The sequence below is a fragment of the Bombyx mori genome, chromosome 21, assembly GCF_030269925.1.
Source record: "Bombyx mori chromosome 21, ASM3026992v2".
Classification (NCBI taxonomy): Eukaryota; Metazoa; Arthropoda; class Insecta; order Lepidoptera; family Bombycidae; genus Bombyx; species Bombyx mori.
The window spans coordinates 13,761,500-13,776,599 of record NC_085127.1 but is presented as its reverse complement, the minus strand read 5'-3'; the positions used below and the strand labels follow the sequence as shown (position 1 = coordinate 13,776,599).

The window sequence follows — 15,100 nt, the reverse complement described above, 5'->3', positions numbered from 1 at the left end:
GATTATAGAAGTATAAAATACAATCATAATAGTGTACAAACTTACAATTCCAATTAATTATAGTCGAATGTCGACTACTGCCTCTAGTATTATTAAATACTCTATGTGCGACTCAGATAACAGTTTATGATTTGATTGACAACTTCCAAACACTTCTATATTTTCAAGGCGAATCATGAAGGTAGTTATAACTTTGAAACTTTCAAGACTTTTCAATCAAACGGTATAAGAATCCAAACAAGTTTTTGAGATATTGTACTTATTTCTTAGAAAAAATTAAATAGTATTTATTTTTTATTGCATAGATGGGTGGACGAGCTCACGGCCCACCTGGTGTTAGTGGTTACCGGAGCTCATAGAAATCTACAACGTAAATGCTGCCACCCACCTTGAGATATGAGTTCTAAGGTCTCAGTACTATGCTGTTACTGGTACTGAAACTGACACGATGTTATTCCTTCACCGTGGAGGTCAATCGTGAACATTTGTTAAGTACATAAATATTTCATCAGAAAAATTGGTACCCGCCTGCGGGATTCGAAAATCAGTGCATCGCTTGATACGAATTCACCGGACGTCTTATCCTTTAGGCTACGACAACTTAAAATATTAGTATTAGTAGTACTAGGTATATAAGTATATTTGTACTTATTTCGTAGAAAAATTGAGATAATATATTATATCAACGAGTGATCTTGATAGAAGTATGAATGGAGTTCCATGTTTTTTTTTTCTTTTTTTTTATTGCTTAGATGGGTGGACGAGCTCACAGCCCACCTGGTGTTAAGTGGTTACTGGAGCCCATAGACATCTACAATGTAAATGCGCCACCCAACTTAAGATATAAGTTCTAAGGCCTCAGTATAGTTATTTACAACGGCTGCCCCACCCTTAAAACCGAAACGCATTACTGCTTCACGACAGAAATAAGCGGAGTGGTGGTACCTACCCGTGCAGACTCACAAGAGGTCCTACCACCAGTATTCAAGAATTCCGGGGGCACAACACCGCGATAGTTAAAAAAACATGACTTTGACATTTGATTGACTTTGGCCTGGTTTTTTTAGGTTTCGGTTCAGTTGGAAGACGCTACCCCGAGGCCTGTTGACTAGTTTTCAATGCAAATTTGTAAACTCACGTACCGTCTCCAGTGGCAACGTGTTTCATGGCTCGTCAGAATTGATTCGTTTTGGTATGTCCTCATCTACTCTTACGCGATTGAGTTTTTGGAGAAAATTCAGATCTTTTGAGATTAGCTAGCTCATGATTCATTTCTTCTTTGTCGGTATCACTTTTGACAGAGCGGTCGTAGTCATCACTTCAGATGTTGGTGGCAAGCTTCACAATACGCGGCCACACCTCTCCTCACTTCATACCCAAGTGATTATTTTTCTCGTGAAAGATCCAGAAAGTTCGGCGGCTATCTCTCACAAACTTGAACGATTTTCTGTTATTACTTCTATCATGCGATTTCAATTTCAGTTGCAAACGTTGACGGCCTAACAGAGCGAGGCAAGTCTTCAATCACATCTCGACCGCTTTTGAACGCTTTTTACCACTCCTAGGCACTTGTTTCTGGTAAAGGCACTCACCGTGAGACTTTTGCAACATTTTCAGGGACTCCGAATACAACCTCTTACTCTTACTCTTTCACTGGTGGTAGGACCTCTTGTGAGTCCGCGCGGGTAGGTACCACCACCCCGCCTATTTCCGCCGTGAAGCAGTAATGCATTTCGGTTTGAAGGGTGGGGCAGCCGTTGTGACAATACTGAGACCTTAGAACTATATCTCAAGGTGTGTGGCGCATTTATGTTGTAGATGTCTATGGGCTCCAGTAACCACTTAACACCAGGTGGGCTGTGAGCTCGTCCATCCATGTAAGCAAAAAAAAAAAAAAAAAACCTCCCATAGGCCATCTTTTTTTTATTGCTTACAAGTTCATGGCCCTCGTGTTAAGTGGCTACCGGAGCCCAAAGACATCTACAATGTAAATGCCGCTACCTAACTTAAGATAATAGTTCTAAGGCCTCAAGTTTTAGAGTACTAAATTGCCAAATTCCGTGTTTTTTCCATCACGAAATTCACAATACACACTTTTAAGATATAACTAAAACGTCACTGTTTTTTATCTAACACATGCATGCAACTCAAACATCGCGCCAAATCGAAAAACAGTTATACCAATATAACAATCACAAGAAAAGACAAAAAAAATGCTTAGAACCATAAACAAATCATCCAGTCCCGTTACTTTTTTTGACTGAATTATAAATTAAACATTAAGTCCAAATAAGAGGGACCATTCACGAATTCCATATTCGTATCTATTCAAGGTCTGTTGACGTCTCAGGAGACGAAATTAGTTCTCGTCTGCGTTGTCAGGGCAACATGCATATTGAAAGCAATTGTGTTTAATTATGGTCACTCCCACTATGTGCATTCACATGGCCACGCATATTGACTCACGAACAGGGCCATTGTTAGAGGTATTTGTAATTCGGATTGTATTGAACGCATCTTCGTTACGCATGTATATGGTTTGCGCATAGCACGGGAGAAAATTCTGAAGTGAGAACGCTTCGGGAGTAAAATTTAGGACATTAATATGGGATTTCGTGTTGTAGGACATATCTTCTCACTCATACCTGTTCCTGCATTTCGTTTCACTTAACCTTTTATTATAATACATAAATAAAAACTCAATACAAATGTACGTACACCCTTTCTTATTTTTTCCCGCTGTAGGAAAAACAAAATGGCACGAATTTGCTGAGATTGCACGGGCTTTGCGGAAGGGCCCTAAATAACATAGATGATACACATAAATTAGTTACAGATAAGCAACTCAAGCACTCAACAAAAATGCTTACGGGCGTCTGCCACTAGATGGCATCGCTTCGATTAGTTTCTCATTGCTCCTGGCAGTAACATATAACCTATCCTATATTTTATTTTTAATAAAGGATTTTTTTAAATATTCAGAAACCACAAATTGATAAAATTTTATCAATTTGTTTATAACAAACAAAGACTTGTATGATTTATTATTTTTTTTATTTGCTGTCTTTAGTTATACAATAAATAGATTTTTTTTTCCGGGCGGGGGGCTGAACCTCCTACGAGGTCCCGTGCCTAGGGGGCGCGCGGGGTATGTGGGACTTGACAATCTGCAAGGTGGAGCAGACCGCGGGCCCAAGGAATTTTAGGGCCCTACCCACTAAACGACTCCCCTGCACTCTTGCACCCGACGTCCAATCTCCGTCCGGGGTCAAAACCCGGTCAAAGTAGGGGGGCTCCCGCGGTCAGCACTACAACTTTTTCTCAGTTTCTCTTAATGTCCAGGTCTCAGCAGCGTAAAGAACCATGGGGAAGAAGAGCGCTCTTACAAGTCTTATTTTAGTGGCTTTCAATCCCCCATATTTTCTTCAGCCTGTCCATGGCTGACCTCGAAATAGTCATACGCCACTTGATTTCACCAACGCACCCGCCACTGTTAAAAATCAGTGCGTCCAAGTAAATGTATGATTGTACGACATCGCAGTTCGCAATTCATGTGACCTCTGGCGAGTTATTATTAGCACGGTCCACAATCAAATTACGGGTGGTAGGACTTCTTGTGAGTCCGCACGGGTAGGTATCACCGCCCTGCCTATTTCTGCCGTGAAGCAGTAATGCGTTTCGGTTTGACGGGTGGAGCAGCCGTTGTAACTATACTGAGACCTTAGAACTTATATCTCAAGGTGGGTGGAGCATTTACTTTGTAGATGTCTATGGGCTTCAGTTACCACTTAACACAGGTGGGGATGTGAGTTCGTACACTCATCTTTTTTTTATTGCTTAGGTGGGTGGACGAGCTCACAGCCCACCTGGTGTTAAGTCATCTAAGCAGTAAATAAATAAATCATGATATTTAATTTTAAGTTAATTTTAAGTACGGAATCAAGACTGACGCGTTCCACTCTGCTGAACAACTAATCCATCTGTCTGATACTTGACGCGACTAAAATAATGTCGTCTGCATATCGAAGATTTGAAATCTTTAGAAATCTACCTTATTACTATTTACAAAACGTGATATTGGCCTGGCAGCAGCACCAACGCATCTTTTTCCACGGAAGGCGTAAATGGCGACTAAGGGACTCACAGGAGAATAGGCCGCGACGTTTTCTGAATTTGACACCATAGTACGATCGGCATTTGCTGACAGTAGGGTATATTGTAAGCCTACACGAATACGCTCTAGCATCTTGTTTAATTCTATCGCGAATAAGACTTCGACCTGATATCTTAAAGTGGGGGTCTATGGATCCGGTTTTTACCACCTCACACGGGGCAGGTCTTTTACCAAACAATTTAAAACAGTGTACTCCTCACAGGGCTGAGTACTGAGACGCGACAATATTCTCATTTAAATTTCAACAAACTAATTTTAATCTAACCTTTATAATCACTGTCAAACAATAAATATAAAACGAGCGAATCTGTGGCAGCGGCGTGGTTCTGCCCCTGGCATTGCTGAAGTCCATGGGCGACGGTAACCACTCACCATCAGGTAGGGCGTATGCTCGTCTGATTAAAAGGGTAATAAATAATAAATAAACAAAGAATACGACACGGAAGCGCTGCTTGCTCATGAAAACGATGATTTGCATAAAAAAATTAATGTTTTCCGTTGCCATTAAAAACGTTTACTTTTACCAAGTGATCTAAACGTTTCAGGGGCTATAAAACAAATTAAATAAGTCCGGGATTAAAGCCTTGAAAGCGTTTTACGTCAAGAACGACGAAAATCTCGGAAAATGTTTTTGTGGTTCCAAAAACTTTTTAAAGCGAAAAGGCATTTTTATTCAATTCGCATTACATACAGACGAAATGCGATCACGCTGCTCTGTTATGTTTTATTTAGGACATTATGTGATTTGTGGGCTCACTTAATATTGAGTGGTTTCCGGAGTCCACAGATATCACAACGTGTATGCCGCCATTCTCTTTCAGGCATGAGATATAAGTCTTAATTTGTATTGTAGAAACCTTAAATAATATAAATTCTTTTATAAATCGTCGTGATTAATGTATAAATCGTCGTGGCCTAAAGGATAAGGCGCCCGGTGCATTCGTGTCTAGCGACTATCCCGGTGTTGGAATACCGCAGGCGGGTACCAAATTTTTCTAATATTTTTTTTATTGCCCTTGTAGGCAGACAGGCATACGGCCCACCTGATCGTGAATGGTTACCATCGCCCATGGACTTCAGCAATGCCAGAGTCAGAGCCAAGCCGGTGCCTACCTACCACATTTATTTCATTATTTTCATTTCGTACTGAACAAATGTTTACGATTGACTTCCACGTTGAAGGAATAGCATCAGTAATTACGCAAAATTATAATTTGCGTAATTACTGATGGTAGGACTTGTTGTGAGTCCGCACGGGTAGGTACCACCGCCCTGCCTATTTCTGCCGTGAAGCAGTAATGCGTTTCGGTTTGAAGGGTGGGGCATCCGTTGTAACTATACTGAGACCTTAGAACTTATATCTCAAAGTGTGTGGCGCATTTACGTTGTAGATGTCTATGGGTTCCAGTAACCACTTAACACCAGGTGGGCTGTGAGCTCGTCCACACATATAGGCAATAAAAAAATATAAAAAAAAGATATCCCATATTCGAACGTCATATGAGTGGAAGGGCAACAATGAATCTGGAATCATTGCGGAAACTTTTAATTTGTTATATTTTTTTTTGCTTTATTTCGTATTGGACATATTTTTCATGTCCTAACCCCGGCTTTAATCGCATTAATACACCGTAGGATACGTTTCACTGCTCTTTCCGTGAATTCACAAAGATGGCGTCTGAATATTTATATCAATAGCGTCTTAAAAAAGACGGTTTCATAATTTAATATGTACATATTAGAATGCGCGTAGAGATTTTTGCGTAATGCTGAAAGCGCCAGATTGAAACAAATACAACATTCATGGATCCAAAGTTGAACCTTACGTAAGTAAATATTTAGCAACCGCGCTCTCTTGGCTCGCAGTCGCAGTGATAAAAATAACCCCGCCAACTTTTTTTTCCCTACCTATGCTGATAGCCTTGAGAGGCTATTTCAGCTTCGCCCTAACATGTAGGCGAGCTCACGGGGCTCAAACCGGGAGTGTTGCTAGCACTGGCCCTAGCAAGAGCAGTGCTTCGCAGAATCTACCACCGGAATGGAAACGCGATCTACTGAGGAGATCCGGCGAGAAACTCAGTGGGTTTCCCGCCAATGCCCCCCGAAACCCAATTTATACATACTAGTGGTACCCCCAAATTTGAAATTCGATCATAATTAATTTAAATAATAATTTTGAACATTATTATGGTTTTATATTGTCACATTTCTATAATCATTGTTTTTTAAACACAGATTACTTATTATTTTACGATATAATTAATGGCAAAACACAGATACTGTTAATTCAGTCTAGGTTTTCTCTAACAAATTTCATCATTGCCTTCATAGGCAGACGTATATCTTCCTGACTTAGTGCCTGCCTATTTCTGTTTAATAGTCATTATTTTCTAAATATTTTATTTTGCTTTGTGTCTGTATGTTTCAAGGGAGCCGGCAATATTCTTATTGTTACGCGCAGGGGTTCGGGATAAATAAAATTAAACCGAAGTGTAAATTAAAAACTATATTCAACACTTAGAACACTTAAAACACGCAACAAACACTCTAAAAATCTCAATTCGCTTCTTCCGCTTCGCTTCAGGTGATCCGTTCGCTGTTTCGTGTCGAGTAGTTCCGATTACTAACTGCGTGCCATCTCTGCAACGCTTTTATAATCGAGACGAAATCTCTAGAATCGTCGAGAATATTCCACAAAAGCCGAGTACTGCGTTTCCGCTATCTGACAATAGATGGCGTTGTACTTCTCGAGCGTTCTAGATGATACTAGATCCTTCGATATTCGTTCGACTATTCGGCGATAGATGGCCTTACTCTTACCGGCGTAATACTATTATCCACGTCCATTGACAGTTACCAATTGGATTTTACGCACTTTTTGACTATCTTCGATGAATAAAATATGCGATTCATAGCGTTACTACACGCTTAGGTAGGTAGCTCCTTGTTCACACTATCGCACATCGTTTTAGCATTAATCTAACTAGCATCTCATGTATTTGTACCCTTATTGAAGTCAACTAGTTAACAGTTTTAGATGAGAAGTCTACAACCTTGCTCAATGAGCTTTTTCAGTTATGTAATAGCGTATTTGGTAGTAAATATGTAATAATGTAAAGGTTTTCATGTAATTGTATATATAAGTTTTTTTTTCTAGTATTATACAAAGAACTGCTTTTTTTACCAATGCATGCAGTCGGTACCTGCAATTGTGTTAGCATTAGTGTGAGATCAATGTATAAAATCTCAGTAAATGACCACCATTTTACTGAGATTATATTTCATCCCATATCATCACATCCCATTGAATTTTCATTTAATTTCATCCCAGTTGATTAATGTCTCAAATTAATCATCTTCATTTCATTTCACTCCTTTATATCATTTTTCATAAAAATAATTATAATTAAATTAAAATAAGACATGACTTAAAGGTCTTAGTTACCACGTCATAAAATCCCATCCTAAACAATAAAATTGAATAATATGTTACCTGTTATGTTCTGTGCTGATATATATACATGTTGGTACCCAATAAACAAACAAAAAAATCTATGACATCCGTGAGATTTTCATCTATACTGTTGTCCGCAGAGCATGGTATTCCGTGTGAAGCACCATCCTCGTGTGATCGGCTTCGAGCAGTGCGTGTCCTTTGACGCGTTCAACTCCTACGAGCAGGAAGTAGCGTACAACGTGTTCTGTATGTGCGCGATGTACTTCCTGCCCCTGATTGTCATCACGGTCTGCTATGTTTGCATCTTCTGCGAGATACGAAAGAGCAGTAAAGAGCTTGGTGGTGAGTTGACATTTTTTATTAAAACTACCCAGGTAATAGAATTTTTTTATTATTTTTTATTATTTTAAAATTCTCGTGTAACATATTTTTTTGTCTATATGGGTAGACGAGCATACCGCCCATCTGCTCTTTTGTGGATTACCGTTACATATACTCTAAAACGGTCGTTCCCACAAAACTTTTGATTGCCACGCGTATATAACATGTTAGATGAAATTTATATTGTTAATTCATGCAATATACAATCCCCAAATTAAATACATACATGTGGGATGGTATCGCGAAATCTAGTGGATATTTAGTTTAACAACGAAATATTTTATTTAAAAAAATGTGAGCCGTCACGGGACGCCTGGCAGATGTGAAACATCGACATTATTTTGTAAAAGTAAAATGCAGAAAAGAACAGATTGTGATAGGAACTAAATATGTCATAATGATAAAATAACGAAAATAACGATTACGAAAAAATTATTTGTTTTCAAGTAAAACACAGGTTATGTGTGCTGTAGTAAACAACACTGTGTACACTACGGAGTATATATACACTATGTATCCGAGCTCAGTGTAGTGAGAGCGATGGCTTAACGCCGGATCGAGTGGGAGAGGATCGCACAGTCGATTGCGCATGGCGACGCGTCGCCACGCCAGAAATCGGTTTTACGTGCAGCTATAGATGTTTCACATAAAAAAAAAACTCTTCGTAACATTGTCATGTCAATTGTTGACTGTCATTCATATTCTCCTATTTTAAAATAAAATTAGTGTGAAATCACTTTGCAATTATCAACAATTATCTCTCCTTTCAAGCCGGATCCGACTGTCTGATTCCTCTACGTCTGTCCTTATGTAACAGATGTTTTACTGGGAGAAGATATATCTGAAATGAAAAATTAACATCTAATGAGCGTTATAAAAATATACCAGTGTTTCCAGGAGGAAATTTTCCGATATTTCTAAGGAATCTTAAACAAAAAAGTTATCATAATAGGTATATATTCTTGGAAAGATGCTCATTCATTAAAAAGTACCTACATAATCTAAAAATAAAAATTATGAAAAAAGCCAAATCAAATATTGAAGATTTATAACCGGCCGTTCGCAATGTTCATTTGTATGAGTATTAATATTAGGCACGGACATACAGACTTGAGACTTGATAAAGATTCGAGTCCCGCAGGCGCGTACCAATTTTTCTAATGAAATACTTACTTAATAGATATTCACGATTGACTTCCACGGTGAAGGAATAACATCGTGTTATAAAAATGAAACCCGCAAAATTATAATTTGCGTAATTACTGGTGGTAGGACCTCTTGTGATTCCGCACGGGTAGGTACTACCGCCCTGCCTATTTCTGCCGTGAAGCAGTAATGCCTTTCGGCTTGAAGAGTGGGGTAGCCGTTGTAACTATACTGAGACCTTAGAACTCATATCTTAAAGTGGGTGGCGGCATTTACATTGTATATGTCTATAGGCTCCAGTAACCACTTAAAACCAGGTCAGCTGTGAGCTCGTTCACCCATCTAAGCAATAAAAAAAGTATGTAATATAAAGAGACAGACAGAGAGAGATATAGAAAGTTGCCCGAAGGGTGTATAACACATTTTCGTTCTTTTCTTTCTTTCTGGTCGTTCCCTCAATGCTGAGGATCGTGACTATATGTCAATCTTCTCCATTCGGTCTGGTTCTGCGCCATATGTACCGCTCCCTGTTTCTGGCCTCCAGTCACCTCCTTGAGTTGGTCCACCCATCTAGCTGGCGCTCTTCCTCTAGCGCGCTTCCCCTCCATTTGTCCGATAATGATGAGTTTCTCCAGGCTGTGCAATGAGGATCGCATTATGTGCCTAAAGAAACTCCGGATCCTTTCCTAGCACATAGTCAGCAGGCGCTTGGTGACCCTCAGCTCTTTCATTTTCGTTACGTGACGTAAAATAGCGTTTTACCGAACCGCGTTATTCTATTGGAAATTAACTAAGTTTCCCTTAATAATCCGATCTGAAATCTTTGAAATAATGAAAAACCGCGGGTTACATTTAGTTTAAAATAACACTATGTACCTACATTACGAATTAACTCAAAACGGGAGCTCAATTTATGTTCGAGGGAAAAAGTGATTTTATTTTTTGTTTCGGTTCCCGTCATTGCTACATTATTATAAAGCAATCTGAAGTCAATTTACGGGCTTTTAAACATAAAATGCCTCTTGTATAAAGAAATGTAAAGCCATACATATTGTATATTAGAATAATTCACCGACGAAATCAGTTTCAAGGGATTCTTTCTGTGGAGTACTTCTCGCTATTTCTCTCGAATTTAATTTCAGATTTAACTTTCCGCCCACACGAGAACATTACCACGTATATTGAGAAAGTAAGAATAGTATTCTGAATTATTGGTTACATAACTTTTTTATTACCATCCAAACTATGGATACTAAACTATGGATAATGGATGCCCATCGAGCCATATGAATACTAGTGTATAGTGTACCGGCGTACATTCAAGTTGCCCACCGCTGACGACTAATCAAACCACGTATGTAAGATAGATCGTGACGCTTAGAAATTATCTCTGGCAATGAAGTGTGCATGAACGTACCGGTTACAAATAGAATCTTTGTGCTGGTTAAAGTGATTATTGTAGAGATAACGACGGAAGGAAGATCTTCCACCGAGCGGGTGATATTGCTCGGTAGACTGACGGTTAGAATGTTGTTGTTCGGAACTTGTATGTATGCAAGCTTATCTTGAAAATGTCGTAAGTGAGATTCAGGCATCTGTCAAATATATTGTGTTCGGTGATGGCTACCGCCACAATTATAGCTAGAAAAAAATAATCCTCTGGCCAGCTGTGCTGGATTGGATCTGCATTCTGTATCCAATACATCATGATCCCATCTCCAGAGGGCGCTCTCTTTGTGCTATCTATCAGCTTCGTAATTCATAACAAAGGGTGCCTGTCAGTTCGTCATATCTATATATTAATACATGAAGCAAAAACTTTTTACCCCTTTTTACGAAAACCACGCGGACGGAAGAGTATGAAATTTCCCCCACTTATAGAGAATATTGAGAAGGAGTGCACAATGCTAATATTTTTTTACAATTATGCATAAAAAATACATTAAACCAATAACAAAAAACATTACACACACTACCATGTATTTGACACACACGCATTTATACTGTTTTGGTTATTGTTTAATTTCTGTGGCCAAATTGTGAATAGATTAATACTGTTTGTCTATAATATTATTTGTCTATAGTGTAGTCTCGGCGACATCTGTGGTGGTAGAGAAGTATAGGAATATACGACAAAGGGAAGATCTTCCACTGAGCGGGTGATATTGCTCGGTAGACCGACGGTCCGAATGTTGTTGTTCGGAACTTGTATATATCCAAGCTTATCTTGAAAATGTCGTAAGCGAGATTCAGGCATCTGTCAATTATCTTGCGTTGTATGATGGATACCCGCCACAGAAGTATAATTATTATTTAAACGGCCGTCTGGTGTAGTGGTAAGTGACATGGTCACTACACAAGGGGGTCACGGGTTCGAATCCCGCCAAGGGAAGATATTTGTATGATAAATATAAATGTCTCTTCCAGGGTTATGGATGTATATTAAATATATGTATGTGTATAATAAAAATCTTACATTTATTTCCGTTATCTGGTACCTGTAACACAAGTTCTTTACGAACTTATCACGGGACCAGTTAACGTGGCGTGATTGTTAGTAAATATATATTTATTTAAAAAAAAAAAAAAAAAATAGTCTTTGACAATAGAACCATAATAATGTTCAAACTTATAGTTTAAATTAGTAATTATAGTCGAATTTCCATTACTGGGGGACCACTAGTGCTTATAAAAAGCTCAAAACGTATGCTGTTGTATGCGAAGCTGCTCTGGTCGAGGGGCACGTTTCAAACGGAACGTTCTATTACGTGTAAATTGTACAAAATCACGATTGACGTAAACAACAGTGCACTTCCATGAAATTCGAAACGCAGCCCCGATGCCGGCAGTTTTATTTCAAAGTTTAAAGTTATTTAATATTTCAAAGCAAAAAGGCAAACTTTCCTTAGACAGAACGATAATGTACATAGTTGGCGCTCCGTGACATCTTGAATTTTCTTTGAAGAAACCGTAATGGACCGTTTATTTTGAAAGTGGTGTAAGTCCATTTTCTTTTGTTTCCAGATAATTAAAGGTTTTAATTTTTTTTTTTTTTTTTATTGCTTAGACGGATGGACGAGCTCACAGCCCACCTGGTGTTAAGTGGTTACTGGAGCCCATAGACATCTACAACGTAAATGCGCCACCCACCTCGAGATATAAGTTCTAAGGTCTCAGTATAGTTAAACGGCTACCCCACCCTTCGAACCGAAACGCATTACTGCTTCACGGCGGAAATAGGCGGGGTGGTGGTACCTACCCGTGCGGACTCCCAAGAGGTCCTACCACCAGTAAAACTATTAACTAGTAACACCTCGTTACTATATTTGTTGATTTAAAAATACAGGCAAATCATATGAGGTCTGGCTATGCCACCTACCTCTGTCAATTGGACTTACACCACTTTCATAATCGATGATTATGCAATTTCATTTACCGCACGATTTTAAGTTGTACAAAACACGGGATTTTTTTTGAGAAATTAAACACGGACTAGTTATATATAAAAAATTTACTTTAAATTAAGCATGAATTACGTGATAGCTCATTTTTCTCAAAAATGGACTTACACCACTTTCAAAATAAACGGTCCAGTTCATGGAAATGGTGGGCAAATAGCTATCGCAGCTGCAACTGCAGCGGACGCCATTCGTGTCCGTTACTCATAGCTTCGTAAATATCATTTTATGTAAATACACTTCCGACCATTAGAGTATTTTTAAGCTAGAAAATAGATAGGTGTAGTGTTTTTTATCTAATCTACGTGAAGAAAGCACATACTAGTCATTGTCAAATAAACTGTACATAGATGCAAAAAAAAACATTAATTACATGAATAAAATAGAATTTTGAATTCATTATAACATGACATAACAACATCTTTAATAATAGTATTTAGCGATAAGACCGCCTGTTCAAATATATATTATATTGAATATGCTAAATATACTTTAAAATTTTATGTATATTTATGTATATATGCCATTTAAATGTTAATTACTACAGTCATTCAGTGTTGTTACATTTTAGCAATTTAAAATATTAAAGGTTAAGTTATTGAAATTGGCCAGTAGTACTGAAAAATTGAAATTGGTTTTTTTTCATTTAACATATTTATTTAATCAAAATATCTACCATTATTATCTATACATTGCTGCCATCTAATAGGAAGGTCATTTATGCTTTACGATAGAACCCTGGTGATTTAGATTCTATAAACTGTGTGAAAGTATTTTGTACTGCCTCCTGGGGAGAAAACTTTTTATCACGTAGAAAATTGTCCAAATCACGAAAAAAATGGTAGTCCGTTGGAGCAAGGTCTGGCGAATACGGAGGGTGACGAATGGTTTCTAATTGCAGTTTCTGTAGAGTTAAAACCGTTTCTCGTGCTGTATGAGGTCTCGCGTTATCATGGAGCAATAATGGTGAAGATCGATTCATGAGTCGGGGCTGTTTCTTTTCTGTTGTTGTTTGGAGTTCGGCACAGTAGACATCTCCCGTTATTGCTTGACCAAATCGGAGAAAGCTATAGTGAATAACACCATGCTGAGACCACCAAACTATTACCATTACCTTTTTATTGGTGGTCTGCCTACAAGGACAATATTAAAAAAAGACGTGTGGCACTCGGAGACTGCCGCGGTAAAGCTATTGCATAGCATTTTTTTCAACTTATGCAATTATAAATCGATAATAATAATTTAATATTAAAACAACAATAAAATAAGATCCGGCGAGAAACTCAGTGGGCTAACTTTCAATGAATCTGCTACATTGTGAGTATACCATTTTGACAGCGCACTCACTAGAGGGCGCTACATGGGATAGAGACACGCCTTTGGATGCTAGTTCTAACTCTGATTTGCCTAGAATCAACGGTTTAGCTTTTTTTTTTTTTTTTGGTCAGGAGGAAATCGCCGGACTTCCGCCCTCCCCTGGGGATGAAGGGCGGGGCATGTCGGAGTCGAACTGACTTAAAAACCTCCTGTCGCTCAACAACCCGCGTCCGAACCTCGCATGAGACAGAACCCATGAAAAGGCAAAAGGGGGAAAGTGAAGCGTTTAGTGCGGAGCACATCTCTCCCATCACCCTCCCCCTCGGGACGCCGGACTGGCGGTCGTCGGCGCCACGACCACCAGCCCTCTCGGTCGGCAGGCTATCCGGAGCCCGCCTAGATGGCGCCGGTTAGAATGGGTTATCCTACGGAATACCCCGCTGGGTCAGAACCAGCGTGGGTCGAGGATAGTCGGCCTTCCATCACCCGGATGCTCTTGCGTAAAACGCGTGCAGAGCAGCTTGCACGTCGTCTTCTTAGGCCCCCTTCGCCGGTCCCCAGACCGACATGTGAAGGGGACCCGAAACCCTTAGAGGGCCAGGGCTTGGGCGAGATCCGCCTCCCTGGCCCTACGGTCCTACGACCAGCCGAAGGATCAGCCAGCCGTCTGGACCATGACTCCAGCACGGACCGCCGAGATTGGGCCCTCCGCGCTCTGACCACACTGGGGCTGGGACGCGCCACGTCCCGGGCACGAAGGTCAGCCCGCCACTGATAGTCAGCGGCGAGCGCCTCCGCTTCCAGAACTCAAGGCGGCGTCCCAGCCAGTACACACGCCGCCTCAAAGGAGATGGTGCGATAACCACGAATGACCCTGACCGCGATGGTGCGTTGCGGCCGTTGCAGCAGCTTCGCCACCCCCGCGACCAGGGACTGGCCCCACACAGGTGCCCCGTATAGGGCCATTGATCGCACCACCCCCGTATAGAGACGGCGCGTCACCTGGTCAGGCCCCCCGACGTTGGACAGAAGCCGGCTTAACGCGCCGGCCACCCCCAACAAACGAGGGACCAGGCTCTGAAAGTGAGCACGAAAGGTCCAACGACTGTCCAGAATGAGGCCGAGGTACTTCAACTGAACCCCGACCCCGATACGAACGCCTCCAAC

General features: G+C 40.1%; 1 protein-coding gene across 1 annotated transcript in view; it reads left to right on the top strand.

Moving 5' to 3' along the window:
* NGR-A29 (neuropeptide receptor A29) overlaps positions 1-15,100 on the top strand; it is a 91,085-nt gene that overhangs the window by 60,601 nt on the left and 15,384 nt on the right. The window contains exon 4 of the mRNA NM_001134273.2: positions 7,769-7,973. Within this exon, the coding sequence (NP_001127745.1) occupies positions 7,769-7,973 (205 nt within the window). The remainder of the gene's footprint in view (positions 1-7,768; positions 7,974-15,100) is intronic.